Here is a 19,170-nt window from a genome sequence, read left to right as displayed (position 1 = left end):
GAGTATATTAATTTATAACAATATTACGTATTTATGTGTTGCGATCTTGCAAAAGATCACCCGGTTCCAACTCTATGTATGATGCAAGCTACCGCCGATACGACGGCTTGATTAAATACATTCTATGCATCGCAAGGCTAATTCCAACAACTACTTTCCATGCAAAGGTGTTACATTTCATCTTTATGAATATCGCGAGCTTAAAACGACAAAGTTTTCAACAATAAATCAATATCTTATCTGGGATTAAGATATTCAAAGACAAATAGGCTCAAAAGGGTATAGCATAGAACGAAACTTCAATCATTAAAATTGTAAAAATGATGTAATTTTAATTTGGTTAACACACCAAAATGGTTAATTTCAAATATAAATAAAACCTTTTTGTTATCTATATACGGACAAACAAAGCTGTCCTCACACAGAGATTAACAAAGCACCGTCCCACACACAATATATTATATACCCTCCCACCTCCGTAAATTTCTCACTTTGGGATGGATTTATATGAGAACGAAAGGTCTAAAAGTGTGACATGACCTTAGTCCAACTTGTACGGTCCTCATCAACACTTGCACACTACGTGCATGTATATATATATTCATTCATCCAACAACTACATACATATATATAGGCAGCAAGCAATAATAATAATAATAAGAGGAAGTGAGACCACGTAAACGAATATCGTCCATGTATTATTCACTCAAGGATTCTCTCAACACCATTTTCCAATTTCAATCAATTCTCAATTCCATTTCCAATTCCAGTTCTTAGTAATTTAGTTCGTTAAGTCTTATTAATGGCTACCGGAGATGAATCGTCGTCGTCTAGATTCAGTTTGGAAGGAGTTGATGACGTGGAGGACTTTGTTTGGGTGAGTTTTCTTATGCTTTTTTGTTTAAATTCTAAATTATTATTATTATGATTATTAATTGCAGCAGGTCAAATGTTGTTGTAATTATCATTAACTTATGTGATGAATATATATTATATAAAGAGCCGGCGAGCGTCTTGGGATTGATTGGCTGTAGGATTATGAAATCTGTTAAGAGTTTGACTCTGGATGTCAACTCCAATGTTGATTTTGACCTTGCTAGGTTTCCATCAGAGCAAGTACGCACAATAATCACGAGATTTACGTCCACGGGCGCAACTAGAGTTTATTTTATATTGGTAGCTCAGTAGAAGATTAAAATACATGACTATGACTATGATAGTTATAGAGAATAATCAGGTCACGAAGAGAACGTAAAACAATGGGAACCCCCATTCGTCTTCTAAGTGTCAACCAAAACCGACCGCCTTCACAAAGCCTTACATCAATTAGGCTAATCAAGAGTTTTGCAGTACTAAATTTGATTAAATAAAAATTTTAAAGTGGAGTTTAAGATTTTGTAGTTCTGCAATTGATTAAGATTTATAAAAGTGTTTTGTTGAGAAATGTGCAGGGAAATCAAGGAGATTCGGCTTCCATGTCGTTAGGAAGGTTTAGTCATCTTTATGATCTAATGGATATGGGCAACAAAGCGTTCAGAGAGAATCGGTTCGAGGAGGTAAATGATGAATAACATATAAGTTTACTTGTATTTTATATAGGTTGACATTTAGTGAAGATCAATAAACAACATAGCATTTTTAGAGTCTATGTTATGTGTATATGTTAAGTCTTTTAACGCATTAAATTTTGGAACTTTCCAACTAGTCTGTGACAATATTCCTGCAAGCCGGAATTTTTCTTTTCTTTTAGACATATTAAAAGAGTACATTGATTGATTGATTGATTTGTAACTTTGAAATAGTATATAACATAACCGTGAAATATGTAGTATAGAATTTAGTACATAAAAGTGTCACCTAGAAATGGAGTTCGGTTTTGCTGTTTCATATGACTATATTTGCGTGTCTCGTGGCTTAAGTTGTTGCCTGCCCTAGTTTAAGGATGTTTGGATTATAATTCTTCGTTATACAATCACGGGTGTGTTTTGTAGAAAGACGATTCCTCACTTATGGCTCTCCAAAGCTTAAAGTTAGTAGTCTTTTGTTAGACTTGTGTTGTTCGAGATTATTTAATAAAAGAGGCAACAATGACATATAATGCATGACAATTATAGTATTTTTAAGATTAAAGTAACAATATCATATTCATAACTAGATAACTATTGTATATTATAGTTTACCATGCTTGATTTGGAGCTCATAATATTTAAACCAAATGCTATTTGGTTCCTATAATCTATTTTGCTAATAATTATATTTGTCAATCAGGCGGTCAATTGTTTCTCGAGAGCTCATAATATTAAACCAGATGATCCTATCATTCTTAACAACCGATGTTCTGCTTACCTCAGGTAAATTACTTAACTGCCCCTGTTTACTCTTCAGTTCTCTATCTTTTATTTGTTGACTTCTTAACAATCACATGTGTTCCGACACATAATCCACTTAATTTTCTATTCAGGATCTGCCAATTTCTGAAAAGCAGGCCACCTTCTGCATCTGAACATAGACCATTGAACGGGCTTGATCCTACAATCCATGCTGGCGTACGTGATCTTTGTTTATTTTGTATGACCTTGCTCATTCTTTGTTGCTTTTAAGTTAGCAAATTGGTGAATGTGTTAATAATTATAGTTCTTTTTTAGCTTGCATTGAAGGATGCTGAGCACTTTATGAACATCAGAAGTCAATCAGTAACTCCATACATATTGAAAGCAAATGCACTCATTTTGGTGAGATCCCCTTGTTTCATCTCCTTTTCTGAACTCAACCATTAATTATATTTCATCACCTAATTTGATAATAAGCTGTTGACAGTTAGAGAGGTTCGAGCAAGCCCATGATGTAATTATTGCCGGTCTTCAGGTTGATGCTTCAAGGTAATAGAGTACATTATACTTTACCACCACTTAAGTGGTTCATATCTTTTCTTGGAGGTGGCATTTTCAACATGTTTACTTGTAAATGGGCTTATCTTTATCGTGTCAAACTGGCAAATTTAAAAACATATATATAGCTCAATAAGGGGCCAAATACTAGGAAACTAACTCAATGTGCAATTTTAATGTATAAAACTTCCTAAATCATTTTATTCATATAATTAGATTACTACTAATTACTAGTAATAAAATATTAAAAATTTGGGGATGGGTGGCAAAACGTGTCTAGTCGTGTTAAAACTGGTCAGACGCAACACGAGTACCAAACATGAACACAACATGATTTGCCACCGAAAAACTCCCATGGCCAAAAGCTCCAATGATCCGGCAACGACCTAATGCGGATCAGAGCAAATCCTGTGACTTCCACGGGACAAAGGGTCACAGTACAGAGGAGTGTACATCCTTGAAGGATATTGTTGAAACATTCGTCAAGGATGGAAGACTTGCACACCTTGTGGCATCAATCAAGAATGGAGGAAGGAATGATAACCGGTATAAAGGAAACGGACGAAAGCCCGTTGACATCAGCATCCACATGGTTCATGGCAACATCAGAGGAAGAAAAAGACGAACGACAGAACCATGCGAATGGAAGGAAGCTGAGGTGCGCTTCCCGCGAGTGCCAGGAGGACCCAGCAAGGAAGGCCCTATCGTCATCAAAAGCCAGCTGGGGCATTACATAACTTCCCACACTCTTGCTGACAACGGCGCCTCGTCAACGGTTATGTACAGGCAGTTCTTCGACAAGCTAGACGACGAAGACAAAGAATGCCTGGAAACGGTTTACGCCTCAATGGAAGGGTTCGACGGCAGCACAAACACACCCCTGGGTATCCTATCTTTCCCCGTCATTCTCACAGACGGAAAATACTCCCGCACAGAAGACGTGGACTTCGTCGTAATGAGGAAGCCACATCACACATACGACATTCTCTTCGGGAGAGACGGGATGGCAAGATTCAACGCCGTGGTATCTTCAGTCCATGGCATGATGGGATGGCCAACTGCTGAGGGTGTAGCGATGATCACCGGTATCCCCCAGGTATGCATCGCATCCGTCTCAACTAAACCCAAACCAAAGATGGCTAAACCAACCATCACCGAACCAGAAAAATGGGCCCTCAATGGCAAATACCCTGACCAGGCTGTTACAATTGGCCCAACAATCACTGATCCTACGCGCACCTTACTCAAACGCTTACTACAGAGAAACGCTGACATCTTCGCGTGGACACCAGCTGACATGACTGGTGTACCTCGAAGTAAAGCAGAGCATAAGCTCAAGTGTGACCCGGCTTTTACGCCAGTCATACAAAAGCGCAGAGTAATGGGGGCGGAACAGGCTAACGCGTGTAGAACCCAAGTCAAGGAACTCCTTGATACGGGCATCGTACGCGTTAGTAGATATCAAACATGGGTTGCAAATCCCGTTATGGTACCGAAGGCTAACAAACAATGGCGCATGTGTATAGATTTCAAAGATTTAAACAAAGCATGCCCCAAAGATTGTTACCCGTTACCCGAAATTGACCTCAAAGTGGATTCATTAGCACCGTTTCGCCTTAAATGCTTCCTTGACGCATATAAGGGGTACCATCAAATCCACATGGCTGTAGATGATCAGGACAAAACCGCATTTCGGACGCCCGATGGCACATTTTGTTATCAAATGATGCCATTCGGACTTAAGAATGCAGGGTCCACATACCAACGCCTGATGGACAAAGAGTTTCATGCCCAAGTTGGGAGAAACTTGGAAGTCTACATGGATTATTTGGTCATCAAAAACCCTGAGCCAGAAGCGATGTTGAAAGACATCGAAGAAACTTTCAACACGCTCAGAAAGATAAACATGAAGCTCAACCCGAGCAAGTGTTCCTTTGGGATGGAAGAAGGGAAGTTCTTGGGAGTCATTGTTACTAAAGATGGCTTCAGAGCGAACCCTGAAAAGGTCGAAGCCATTATCAAAATGGAATCACCTACTACCATCAAGCAAGCCCAGACACTGAATGGACGCCTAGTCGCACTTAACCGCTTTTTGTCAAACCATGCGGATAGGTCGTTCCCATTCGTGTCAACATTAAGAAACTGTTTAAAGAAAACGCACTTCCGCTGGACACCAGAAGCGGAAGCAGCTTTTCAGGAAATTCGGTCACGCTTGATCAAACTCCCAACGCTCACAGCACCAGAAGCGGGGGAGGAGTTAATCATATATCTTTCTGCCACAGATAGAGCAACCGGGGCAGTCCTGCTAGTAGAGCGGAAAGGTATCCAGATGCCTATTTACTATGTTAGCCGTGTCCTAACAGACGTAGAAACCCGGTACTCTACCCTGGAAAAACTAGTCTTAGCACTTGTACAGGCTTCACGCAGGCTAAGACGATATTTCCAAGGTCACCCAATCACCATTCTCACCAACTTCAAACTCGCAAACGTTCTAGGAAAACCCGAATTATCGGGACGTCTAGCCAAATGGGCAATTGAGTTGGGGGAATATGCGATAAAGTACAAGCCACGACCAGCTATGAAAGGCCAGGTCCTGGCCGACTTTATTGCAGAAGTCCCCGCTTCGCGGGAGAAAGAGTGCCAGGAGGAGGCTCAACCCTCCCCAGCACAGGACATCAATGATGTCTGGCGACTCTACACTGATGGAGTAGCCAACAACGAGGGTTCAGGCGCAGGGTTGAAATTAACCAACCCAGTAGGCCAAGAATACACTTACGCTATTCGACCGGATTTTCCAAGTACGAATAACGAAGCCGAGTATGAAGCATTCTTGGCAGGGCTGAGAATTGCGCGTAAAATGGGAGTGAAAAACTTGGAAGCCCACGTGGATTCCATGTTAGTAGCCAACCAGATAAACGGAACGTACGCGGCTGTGAACGACACAATGGCCCTGTACGTCGCACAAGCAAAAACCCTTATGCGCGATTTTAATGATTGTAAAGTCATACACGTCAAGCGTAGCGAAAACGAATCTGCGGATGCGTTAAGCAAGCTTGCATCATTAGCCTTCACCCATTTGGGAAAGGACATCCGCATTGAACTCCTTGAAGCACCATCAGTCCCGCACAAGGAAATTTGTGTCATCCAAACCGGTACAGAAACGTGGATGACACCAATAATAAATTACCTTGCAGCGGGTATACTACCAGAGTCAAAAACACAGGCAAGAAAAATACGATGTAAAGCATTAAACTATCAACTCATCGATGACATCCTTTACAGACGTAACTTTCTTGGCCCACTCTTAAGATGCGTGGACAACCAAGATGCTGACTATCTCCTAAGGGAAGTACATGAAGGCATCTGTAGAGTACACGCAGGTCCACGCGCTGTTGTTGCTAAGCTAAACAACGCTGGATACTTTTGGCCGGGGATGCATACGGATGCGCTGGCATACATCAGAAAGTGTAGGTCTTGCCAGCTCTACGCACCCAACACGCATCGCCCGAAGAATGAACTTGTTCCAGTCACCTCTTCATGGCCATTTCAGAAGTGGGCCATCGATGTGACAGGCCCATTTCCTACAGCAGTAGGAAACGTTCAGTTCCTAGTGGTAGCCATCGACTACTTCACCAAGTGGATAGAAGCAAAACCCTTAGCCCAAACAACTGCAAAACATATTAAAAAATTTATTTGGGAATTTATTATTTGTCGTTTTGGACTTCCACAGACTTTGGTGAGTGATAACGGCACCAACTTTGCTGACAAGAAGCTACAAAAGTGGCTGGAAGAATTTCAAATCACCCACACTTTTACCTCAGTGGCACACCCGCAAGGTAACGGTGAGGTGGAAAGAGCAAATAAAAGCATCGTCGAAGGCATAAAGAAAAGACTCCGGGAACACAGATCCGGCTGGGTAGACGAAGTTCCACACGTTCTTTGGGCAAACAGAACGCTGAAAAAGGCTAGTACGTGAGAAACCCCGTTCAGCCTCACTTATGGCACTGAAGCCATGGTCCCAGTCGAAATTGGTTTGCCATCACCAAGGGTCTTGATTCAGCCAGAAGACAATGATGCGGAAAGACGGTTAGACCTTATGCTAACCGAGGAACGCAGAGACTTAGCCGCAGCGCGTGAAGAAAACTATAAGCGACAAATGCAAAAGTACTACAACACGCAGGTAAAACTCTGCAACTTCAATGTAGGAGAATACATATTGCGTAACAACGAGGCTTCAAACCAAGAGCGCCCAGGAAAACTGGCACCGGTCTGGGAAGGACCGTACATTATCAAAGAAGTTTTGGGAAAAGGCGCATACCGGCTTGAAAGGCTCGATGGCACTCCTATCCCAAGAACATGGAACGGAGCTCAATTACGCAAATGTTACATGTAGATCAATTCCAAACTTGTAAAGAAAAGGCCTAGAGCCACTTCTAATGGAAATGATTCTCCTTTATCACATTGTGTTGATAGCCTTACCTTTATACTTATGAACTTCCCACACTGATGCCGGTATTCACCGCATAAATATGGGAAGAAGTAAGTCGTTGCGTGTGGAAGGCGGCAAAACCCGCATAAACACATAAAACGGTAAAAATTTCGAAGGAAAACCTTCACGCAGGTCAACTATAGGTGAAGTTTGGTCATCCCAATAAATGAAAGTGACGGTCTTACCCGCACAATCATGATAGAGGAAACTGAACATTGACCTATTGGCAACCGCGCGTCGAAAGGTTAACTTATTCAAAACACTTAGAAAATTTCAAAGGAAAATATGAGGAAAACTTCCACGCAGGTCAGATATAGGTAAAGTTTTGCCATCATACTAAGTGAAAGTGACGGTCTTATCCGCACAATCACGAAAGAGGAAGCAAAACTTTAACTTATTATCTGCCACGTTGAAAAGTTAACTTATCTAAGTACTAAAGAAATTGCTAAGTTAAAACAAAATATGAGCGAAATAAACAAGGCAAGGCATTAGCAAATAATTTTTATTCCATCATCATTCAAACATTACAAGAATTGCTGGGTACATACCCGCATACAAGAGTAGAAGTCTACAAACAAAAAAATCTACTCTAATGGTGGAAAGGGATCTAAAGTATCAAGCTTCAGGACCACTCCCACTTGAACCCGCACCTTCAGTAGAGTGTGGCGGTTCAAGGAAAGCTTTGAGGATAGCTAGCCCATTATCAGCAGCAGCAATCTCGTTTACCTTCTCCACCACCGGATGCGGGAAGGCGGCATACTGATTCACTGCTTGGTCATACGCAGCTTCAGTATCCACATTGTAAAGAGGGAAGTTGGAAGGCGGAATGCCTTGTTCAACAAACCCTAGACCAAGCAGGAAGCCAGCCTTTTCCCCATCCTCATGAGAAGCGTTGAGGGCTGCGCTCATCGCATCGTCATATGATGTGTTCGTGAACACCCGATGCACAACCTAAAAAACAGAAGTATATCAAAAACTCTTCTAAGGAAAAGCGTAAAGAAATTGTGAAACTACGCATACCTGCGACAACGCTTCTCGAAGAAGCCATTCCTTGGTAACCAAAGCCTCCTGGAGGGCAGCTTGAGCTTCATTACGGGCGCGTTCGGCTTCGTTCTTTGTAAGGTTGGCAAGCAACACATCTTTGGCTGCAGCCTCTTCGACGCCCTTTAGCTTACGCTCAGTGTGGTCAAGCACCCCCCTCTAGTCCAAGATCTCTTGGAGCTTCTTGGCATCTTCCATGGCCAAGGCATCATGAGCCTGCTGGAGCCTCTCTAATTTGGCTTTAAGTTCCTCATTCTCGATGCGTAGAGGCTCAGCAGCAGCTTCAGCCTTGGTGGTCCTCTCGGTTGCGTTCCGTGCAGTTTCCTTAGCCAACCGAACCTGTTCATTAACAGCTTGGGCGGCCTTGGAACGGGCCTCGAGACGAGCCTGAACGTCAACCTCAAGGGCCTTGAAGGCCTTCTCCTTTTCCGCAGCAACGGCGGCAAGCTTCGCATTCTCCTCCCGGATAGCCCGCGCCTGAGCCACTTCAAGGCTACGCGCCGTCTTTAACTTGTCGTTTTCACGACAAAGTAACTCGACGCGCGGCTGCATCCGGGCGAGGAGGATTCGGAGCTCGTTGGACAGCCTACCTTCCTGGTAGCTGGCCATGGCCTCCCCCAGCGCACCGCTTGGGGCGGCGTGACGCGCCCATTCGACGCAATCCTCAGCAGTCCGGAGGGTCGTTCCCCGGCGGATCTTCCACCGAGGAGCGTACACCTCGTTGGAATCACGAACTGCAATAAAATAAAAAACAGTTAAGAGAGAAATAATGAAAGGGATATAGGCCAAAATAACCCTACGCACCTGTAGGGTCGACAACAGGCCGATAGCCACCAAACCCATCACCTGAACCTAAGGGATATCCATACAAAAGGTCAAGGAGACGGGAAGGAGGTAGGGATTGGCTAGACGCCCCAACCCCAAACGTACCTGAAGGACTGGCCGTAGTCGCAGGCGCCGGAGGAGGCATGGTGGATGCTGCCGTGGTGGAAACCAATGGAGGTGAACTCACCGGAGGTGAACTCACAACCGTGGCCGCGGCTGCGGAAGAACCTGCAAGAGAAATCACCGCCGGCTCAGTGATGGATTCTGTGAAAATGGCACTGACAGCCGGCGGGGATAATGTTACAGCTGGAACAGTTGGCTCAACGGGATGAGCAACTGAACCAGTACTGCAAGCAGGCGTAGCCGCCTGGGTCATCGCCTCGGGTAGGTTGACCAAACCTACCTTCATGGGTCCAGAGCTGCTCCCTCCCGCTCCACTCTGGAATGCCGCAGCATCCACGCCTGCACGAAGACAAGATATATATGTATAATAGCGGAAAGATATGAAGTTAAAGTTATGTACACTTACGGGTCCTTTTGAGCTTGAAGGTGCGAACAGGCGGGGAAGAACCCGATGGAGCCGGCCTCTTCGTACCGGTCACCGTCGTCGTCCTGGGCTGCTCGGAGGTGACAGCCGTTTCAACCTCCGGAGCAGTGGTCTCAACACCACCTGGGTTCCCCGCCGCTTCTTCACTCTCGGTCTCCGACTCAGACCGGTTCCCCTGGTCGGCGGTGGAGGCTACCTTCGCCTTGCCCTTCCCGCCAGCAGCCTTCTTTTTCCGCGCAAGAAAAGGACCATCTGCGGATTCCTCATCAGAAGATGACAAGACTAGAGGAATTCCGGCAGAGGTTTCAGCATTCAGAGGGCGAGGGTTAAATAGTCTTTTACCTGGCCGCGTGGCGCTCAGTATTTCGTGGCCTGGCGGGTAGGCCTCCACAAACCGATCCGCAGTCTGCGCAAGGATGGGCAACTCGTTCTCGTCAAGAGCGCGAGTACCCAACCGAGCGGGACCGTCAGCTTCCCGCGGATGCAGGAGGGACTGCAAGTCATTTCCCTCTGAAATAAAAAGAAAAACAGTTAGAAAAAACCTTAAATCAACAAAGAAGACGGAGCATACCGTAAGGGATAAAGTTCAAACCGTATTCAAGTACGATGGGAATCTGTGGCGCATCCGCCCCAGCATCCTTCCACACCCTGCTCATACCGAGCATCACCATCCCGGACTCCGGAAAGCGGTAAACCGGAGTCTGGATCCGGGAAATCTTGGAGAACCATTCCGCCTCCTGGTAGTTGGAGGCGTGAAGGCTGGAGAGAGCTCTCCCGTTCTTAAATGTCATCGCTATAGGGACGACACGGGCAGAGATGTAAAAGAACTCCAGCTTCCAAGACCGAAGACTGCGCTCGGTAGCGCAGATCTTCAAACCCTTGATCCGGGTGACCAGGGTGTACCAGCCTTGGATGCACCTCCAAGAGTAGAAGGTCATCAGGCGGTCGACGTGGGGATCCACGCCAAGAATGAGGCACACCCACTCAAAATGGCGGATCTTGGCGATCGCCATTGGGTGTACCTCCGTCAGGTGCACACCGTGTCTATCCAGAACACGGTATACAAACTTCGTCAATGGGAACCTAAGATTCCCATAGACGAAGAAGGCGGCATATACCCCTATTTTGCCCTTGGGGGCATCGTACACCGTCTGGTGTAGCTCCGGAAACTCAGGCTCGAACGGCTCGAGCATGAACTTCCGGACGATGTACCGGTAAAGCTCGATGGGAAGAGCACACTGCATTCGCCAGCAGTGCTCTTATCGTCCTTATCGGACGTAGACGTCGGGTTCTCGACATACAAGTCAGACTCCTCGACGATAGCTTCTGGATCATGAGTAGACGACATGTTTTGGAGGTAAAGAATGATTTAAGGAGAATGCTCGACAGAAAGAGTATTCGCCGGAAATCGCTTAGAAGGAGAAGAGAGAAGTGAAAGTGTGGATTACCAAGGACCCTCTCCCCCTTTATATACTCATCGCAATCAATGCGATGAATTTAATGCGGAGGAGAGAGAAAAAGCTGGTGCAATGAAACTATGACACGTGGAAAAAGCAAGCTGGCAACAGCTGTTGACGGGACGCGCGCCGTAAAATCCGCACCCACGCGCCCCACGCGCCTGAAAAAGCGTCTGGAATGACCATGTACTGTCACGTCGCCATAACTTCCTGCACGTCCTGAAACTGTCAGAAGAAACCGTCGGACGACGTTTCAACAGTTTGGACTGTTCTTATCCTTTCACCAACTCTTCGAATTTCAAAAAGATTCAAAAGTAAGCGGGACTATACCCCTTACCTTGGCAACCAAGTAACTATAAGACAGGTGCGAGTACAGTGTCAAGGCAAAACCCTTCACATACTTAGCACCCGCAGGGAATTGAAGCCAGGAATACCTTGGAAGTAAAGTAACTATAAGACGAGTGCGGGTACAGTGTCAAGGCGAAACCCTTCACATACCTAGCACTCCGCAGGGAATTGAAACCAAGAAGGATCTTCTGGGCCATGCTTGCGGAAACGGGAATAACATCCCCGCATAGCAGGAACGTCGAGAACTAGATTGTTTGAAGCTCCAAGATGGAATTGGTTGTTTTAACATAATTGATCACTATGTTCAAAACTACCAAAACCTCATAGAGAATCTACACAAGTGGAACTCAACGCTCCTGACTTGCGAGGAGGTTACACACCTACCCGCATCATACCCAAAGATCAAGCAGAAAAGTCGGGAATTTCTGCGTGACATTAGGGAAACCGCAGGAAGAATCCCCACGGACAACCTTAAAACTAAATCCTTTTCAAAACCCCTTGATTAAGTCCAAAGTTCACCTCACTTATTAACAATTCATGAGAAGAACATTGGACTGGGGGGACTTGAAGAGGTAGGTCCCAGCAGAGCCCAGTTGGACCCGCAACTCACCTTGAATAGGGACGTTTGCGCAAGGACCAACTGGTTCCGCAGGACCCACCATGCTCAGAGATGAAGACCTTACGCGCAGTACGCCAGCTGTTCACGCAGGGAAAGCCTCCCAATGGTGAAGTACCCTGCCTGTCCCCGCAGCTGCGGATACAAGCCATCAGGGAAGGCTACCCGCACTAATAGCAAGGCTACACGCACAAGGCACTAAATAATTCAGTGTCACCTGAAGGAATGAGCAAGGCTGGAATACTCCCGCCCAAATGAGCCAGTCCGTATGCTTCTGGAAGATCTTTTGTACTATACCTGCCAAGGTATGGACAAAATAGACAAGATCTGACCAAAGCAGCCCATGAACCAATCACAGGGTGACAGCTCACCGACAAACAGTACGAGGAGCATGCTCTAGTACTGTTTGTCACTATTAGCCGCTGCCTAATCACCAACCCTTGTCGTGGCACGCACATAGCCTGCAGTTGGTGGAAAAGGAATAGTACACAGCCGGCCTGGTCACTATCAGCCGCTGCCTACCCACCAACCAGCATGGCACGTGCGTAGCCCGTAGTTGGTAGAACAGGAATATTATACAGCTGGCTGTACCTGCTTGGAAACCTACCTTCGGCTATAAATACTCCAACACCTTGGAACGGTATGATCATCTGGTATTTTACCTTCACTAGCTATTTCTCTCAATATACACTTATATTCAGAGCAATCTAGTCTGATTCTCACGCCGGAGGGTGGTCACAAGGAGGAACCCCCCCTTCTCAGTGACGAGCTCACGGTGTCTGTTTTGCAGGTCATCTGAAGAACATCCTTTTTTGCCGGACCTAACCCTCGTGGGAAACGTTACTTAACCCCCAGATTATCCATAATCTACTCGGGGTCACCTAGTGTTTCTTCAATTATCCAAAAGAGTCTATTGCTCTTAACATGAACACGAACCCGTTCAAAATCTAGATCAAAATCCATTTTCAGCTGTCTCTACTGAAAGAAGTTGAACAAAAATGTTTTTGGAAGCATTGCTTCTTGACCAAGCATTACTGCTATTCATAGACAAATCTTGTTGTGAATTTCAAGACCACTGACTTACACATAAACAACCTTTTTCTGTTAAAAACTTGTAAAGAACCCATTGTTGCTTACCACATCCAAACATCTTGTTAGCGTATCAAACGGGTAAACGAGCTAAAGACGGAAAAGAAGAAGAATCACAGAAAGAGTTAAACTCTCAAATCAATACACCGTCTCATTCACGTCTCCAAAATATGTATATCAACCTATTACAATTATAACCCTAAACTATTCAACATTTACACTTTAGTCCTTCTACTATATAATACCTAACACATCTGAACCAGTGGGTCTGTACATCATGATAGTGCATTTACCCCCCCCCCCCCCCCCCCCCCCCAATTTCACACCATAGTTCTGGAGTCTGGACTGCACAGACCCCTTATAAAACCCATGAAGATCCTCATCTTCAAATGGCATCACTTCATCCAGACTTCCAGAGTGAAATCTGTTTTATTGCTACTGCTAGCCGCTAGGTTTCTGGTTTCATAGCCTGTTTAAAATGAATTTGAAGATGCTTCTAGGGTTAAGGGTTTTCTTTTGGTATATATGCAATTATTTTCAAAATAATAAAATTAAATAGTTAAAAGGGGTTTAATCATGTGTTTTGCACGAATTTAATCGTGTTTGACTTGTTTAAGTCAAAATCATGCTTAACTTCGTATCGTGTTAACCGGCCGTGTCAAAAATTGCCTAAGCCACATTGACACCCCCCCCCCCCGGGTCTCTGCTTTACGTGTGTTTGATTTATCCATTCAATAGCATGCATATTCTGTATTCTTTTCAAATTCATGTTCTTTCTTTCGTTTTTCACTTCCATGTTTATAATTGTGAATTGTATAATGACTTTCGCAAATATGATTTTTGTTTTGTTGGTTTCTTTTGTGATGCAGTAACGCTCTGCGAAACTTAGAAAGGATAACAACCAATGTATTTGGGAGGAGAGTCCACAGTAGACCAGCACGTACCGATGATTTTGATTGCACGCTTTGCTTAAAACTACTATATGAACCAATTACAACTCCATGTGGTCACACCTTTTGTCGCTCTTGCCTCTTCCAATCAATGGACCGAGGTTGGTCAACTTCCTTCTCTTTGGTCAAACGGGGGTCAGGCTGACTCGGCATGCATTCTTCCGTCACTAATTCTTTTATGTCCTTCGAATAAATGCTAGGAAACAGATGCCCTTTGTGTCGAACGGTTTTGTTTATTAGTCCTAGAACTTGTGCAATAAGGCAAGTTTGTTTGTTTCCGTTTTTTAAATTTTAAACTTTTTGTCTTCTATTAACTGTTTTATTATATTATAACATTTGTTTTTTTTTTGTTTTAGTGTGACACTGAACAGCATAATAGAGAGAACCTTTCCACAAGAATATGCAGAAAGGAAACTAGAACATGAGAGTTTAGCTAACATGGGTCCCGATTTGATACCTCTTTTTGTCATGGATGTTGTGCTACCTTGTCAGAAATTGCATTTAAACATTTTTGAAGCCCGTTACCGACTTATGGTGAGTTAAATATCAGTGTTCGTGTTCTTACGTCAAAAAAATATCGATGTTTGTGTTGGTTTATATTCGTTTGTTAATAGTATAAACGAAAGTAAACGAACAAAGATAACTTAACATAGATGAAAAAAATATGTTTGAGGGAACAGCAATTAAAAGTTAACATGCACAAAATCTGTTGGCCTAAAAGTTCATTAACACCAGACTAAATTGTAACAGGCTATCATAAAACCAGACTAAATTGTAATGGGCCTTAAAGTTTTAACTTCAACAAACATTACTAACGAACATAAATGAATATAAACGAACACACATGTGTTCATGTTCATTCATTCAACTAAATGAACAAAAATTTTGCTCGTCTTCGTTCGCTTATTAAAAAATGAACATAAATGAACTTCCTGCCTAATGGTTTATGAACAGTTCACTGAACGTTCGGTTCGTTTACAGGCCTAATTCAAATGATCGTGTTGGCATAAAACAGCAATGGGAATAAACATGTACAAGAATGTTATGTTTGATCTTTGTGTTAAATGACAGGTAAGGAGGATTATGGAGGGAAACCGACGAATGGGAATGGTATATAACTGTATATAATCATTGTTTCATTTTTTCCCCTTTGATTAAGATAGCTTGGTGGATTAGTGCTGTCCAGATATAACTTTTCTTTGAATTTGTGCAGGTTATACTTGATTCCGCTACAGGGTCTGTTGCCGATTATGCTTGTGAAGTGGAAATCACAGAGTATGCTTTGGTTAAGATTAGGACACAAGTTTAAATGCTTTTTTAACTGATTTTTATTTAACCTTTCTTTTCTCTTCATGCAGTTGTGAACCTCTTCCTGATGGCCGCTTTTTCCTTGAGGTGAATTAGTTAGTTTGTTTTCTTATTTATCTGTTTGAAGTTGTTTTAGTTACACCTTTTTTAACTGATTAAATCCATGCAGGTCGAAAGTCGGCGAAGATTTCACATCCTTAGAAACTGGGATCAAGATGGGTCAGTAGCATCATTGTTGTCAACCACTTATCTTGACTGCTTGAAACGATGTGGTAGTAAGTTTGACATTTTATGTTTTTTGTCTATGAAGGTACCGTGTTGCTGAGGTGGAATGGGTGCAAGATTTCTCTCCGCCTGAAGGATCAAAAGAGAAACATGACGTAAGTATACTTAAGATGTAAACGTTTCAATCGTGAGTAGTTTCTTCAAGCTCAAGCTCAGTTCTGGGTCGGCTCATTTATTATTTATTCTTTTAATTAATTTATTTACATATACATTTATAATTATTTTTGTATATATTTATATTTATGATGTTATATATAAATAATGTTATAATGTATTTTATTTTTCATAAATGTATACATAATAGTAACTATTATGTAAATACATATCTAATATATTTTAATAAAAGTTATCTAAATAGTAGGCTCGTGTAGGGTCAGGACCTAATCAGCTTGTTAAGTGAAGCTTGGGCCCTAGCTAGTTTAAGCTCAGCTTCATTCGACCTTTTAGTGAGCCGATCTTTTAATGTATACATAATAGTAACTATTATGTAAATACATATCTAATATATTTTAATAAAAGTTATCTAAATAGTAGGCTCGTGTAGGGTCAGGACCTAATCAGCTTGTTAAGTGAAGCTTGGGCCCTAGCTAGTTTAAGCTCAGCTTCATTCGACCTTTTAGTGAGCCGATCTTGAACCCTAGATCTTGGCTTGTAAACGTTTTTTTCTTATATAATGTCTTATTCTTGTTTCTTTCTAATTTGGAAAATAATATTACATTCGTTGAAACTTATGTTACTAGTTTAATCATACACTTAACAGTTACTGCAAACAACGAATAAAGTAGCATCATATGCGCGATCGTGGATAAAGGTGGCTCAAGAGGCTGCACAAAGAGGTAATATAATCAAAATCTAGGGTTTTGTATCAACTATCAAATCTTGATGCATAAATTCAAGAAATTTTCATGCAGATCAATCAAAACTTATGGAATTGCATAGAGCAGAAGGTCTAATGCCTTCAACAAGCGACCCCGAATCCTTCAGTTTTTGGGTATGTATGTTCACATCGTCTTGTTTTTAGTTTATAGTAACCAGTTTGTGATGAACAACGTTTGTTGCAGCTTGCTTCCTTAACAAATCAAAGGCCACAGGACCGGCTGGCTCTTCTTCGCCTTAAAGATACAAAAGAGGTACTCAATTAGGTTGCTAATCGGGTCGTGTTCTTGGGTTGACACTTCACACTTGACACGAACACAACCTGTTTAAACGTAATTTTTAACATGATTAAGGTATTATTTTGTTTTCTTTTTTTGTTGCAGAGGTTAAAAAGGGGGTACTATTACATGAAAGCAGAGGAACAGTGATGCAGATTTCATTGAACATAAAGATATATAATTATATTCATTTATTCATCAAGTATATTTTTGTTCTATAGGCAATTATATATTCTTTTTTATCTTGATATAGAGGTTACATACAAATGGTAAACAACCACCTTTTTCTTTTGTTTTGAATTCTGAATTGTAATAGAAAAGGCTGAATTACATCCATCTTGGTAGACATGACATTTTTTTTAAGGCGACTGATATGTACCTTATTTGAGTTACAATGTACCTAAATGGTATGTTTGTCTTTGTAGCAATTTCATGCAAGTCTTTGGGGTAACTAAAATCAGATTCGTAAATCGAACATCTATAAGAAAGACTAGTTTTGGATGCTTTGGATGTGGATGAGAGGTCTGTAATTTCACACAGACGAACCAGTGTGCACAGCCTCAAGGATACGAACCTCCGAATTGTACCTCAAAAAACAAAGCAAGGAAGAAGAAATGATTGGAGATTCTGTTTTCTAGCTCAAGTACGTTGTGATACTAATTGGCCTGTCTTAATAGTGAAAAGAGGCTTGAAACCGGGCAAAAGAATTAAAACCGAAGATAAATTCATTGAATCTCTTCAATGCTTTTTATTCTAATTATGAACTTCAACTAAAATTGTCTTTGTGTTCCAATTGCTACTTTAAGTGGAAGAAGTCTGGAACAGTCACTAACGGGTCGCCACTTGAGCACCACCTCAACATAGGTCGGCATGTTTCGCACCTTCCTAAACCTCCCACGCCTATGCACCACCCTCCGACAATTGGAACAGGTGAGGCACACATGCGAGCCCTAATCCGTACAAATTGCACCATCAAAGGCTCTCAAGCAGTGATGTGAGTGTGCGAAATGCAAAGTGTGCCATAAAAGCGTCACATTGCGCCCATCAATCATGTTGGGCACACACAAGAGTTAAGGGTGTTTTTGCATCCTTCAAGGATTCACTTGTGTGCGTGTCTCCTAATGGAAACAATGAGTGAGGAGTGCTCCTTTTAACACATTTAAGGTTTTGTTCCTCCATCAGCGTGGTAAAAGCTCTCACTTCTTCCACTTATTTTGTTAAAGATTTGACAACTTTAACAAGTTCAAACACCAAACTTTCACTTATTTTGTGAAAAAACTCATTTTTTTCCACAAATTTTCCCACACCTTTTGCGTATGTGTGTGTATATATATATATATATATATTATATATATATATAATATATATAATATATATATATATATATATTTAGCATGTGCAATTTAAAATGTATTGTTTGATTATTTCTAGTACTAGCAAAATGAATATCAACAACACAATACCAGCAACCATAATACCATGGTGATCATCAATGGTTACCAATTGAGACTAATGGATTTTGTTGCTTCTCCGTCAATGACAAGTAGTTTGGTCGGTTTTACAAATAGTCGGTGATCCGTTAGTAAGTAAAGCTGGTGGCATCTCTTCGGTGACATCATGGGCGAACCAAGCTATGTGCTAGGGAGGTCTGCCATCTCCTGTGAAATTTCTTTTTAGTATTATGATAGTGTAAAAATCCCAATCGACCATTGTAATATTTTGATACCGATCCTTGTTGGATGAATTCGAGACTGACCCTAATAAAATTTAAAATGAAAATTTTACAAATAAATTTATACAAATGTAATATAAATAATTACATTTGAATACCCAATTTCATAGTCGAATAACCCAACCCAATCATTCTCTACCCAAAATTTTAATCTCAATCCCAATTCCCAACTCAATCAACTTCTACTCAATTTTAAGCCCAATATGCAACCCAAATCACATTTAACCAAATTAAAAAGAATTAAGTGGGGTTCAAATTCTAATTTGTTTGAAGTGGGTAAACCTCCGACCGTCAACCTGACTAGCTGTCGTCCATCCGCTCGTCCTCTGTCTGTCCCGGTGGTCGGTGTCCCTCTCGTCCAAACTCCAAACTTCAATCCACACTTGATATATTTTATTTTAATTATGCATTTCTAACGAGCTTTCATGAACTTTTTTTTAG

At 42.2% G+C, this 19,170-nt stretch overlaps 1 protein-coding gene across 1 annotated transcript; it reads left to right on the top strand.

Moving 5' to 3' along the window:
- The first annotated feature begins 791 nt into the window (after positions 1–791).
- On the top strand, positions 792–17,356 carry LOC143574761 (uncharacterized). The gene is made up of 18 exons (XM_077059302.1): positions 792–877; positions 1,452–1,556; positions 2,269–2,351; positions 2,462–2,546; positions 2,646–2,732; positions 2,818–2,879; positions 14,170–14,351; positions 14,451–14,511; positions 14,607–14,784; positions 15,322–15,360; positions 15,464–15,525; positions 15,609–15,645; positions 15,728–15,777; positions 15,869–15,938; positions 16,604–16,679; positions 16,755–16,834; positions 16,905–16,973; positions 17,103–17,356. Exons 1-18 carry the CDS (start codon positions 803–805, stop codon positions 17,145–17,147), a joined length of 1,446 nt encoding a protein of 481 aa, XP_076915417.1. The 5' UTR covers positions 792–802; the 3' UTR covers positions 17,148–17,356.
- The last annotated feature ends 1,814 nt before the right edge of the window (positions 17,357–19,170 follow it).

This window comes from Bidens hawaiensis, unplaced genomic scaffold (assembly GCF_021521415.1).
Source record: "Bidens hawaiensis isolate Kalapana, Puna unplaced genomic scaffold, B.hawaiensis_p1.1 tig00027096_1, whole genome shotgun sequence".
NCBI classification, from domain to species: Eukaryota; Viridiplantae; Streptophyta; class Magnoliopsida; order Asterales; family Asteraceae; genus Bidens; species Bidens hawaiensis.
This window is presented reverse-complemented; position numbering and strand designations above follow the sequence as displayed.

Coding starts and splice junctions, on each gene's coding strand:
- LOC143574761 (XM_077059302.1), top strand. CDS start 803: ATGGCTACCGGAGATGAATCGTCGTCGTCTAGATTCAGTTTGGAAGGA. Junction 2,352..2,461: donor CGATGTTCTGCTTACCTCAG/GTAAATTACTTA, acceptor TTTTCTATTCAG/GATCTGCCAATTTCTGAAAA. Junction 16,974..17,102: donor GCCTTAAAGATACAAAAGAG/GTACTCAATTAG, acceptor TTTTTGTTGCAG/AGGTTAAAAAGGGGGTACTA.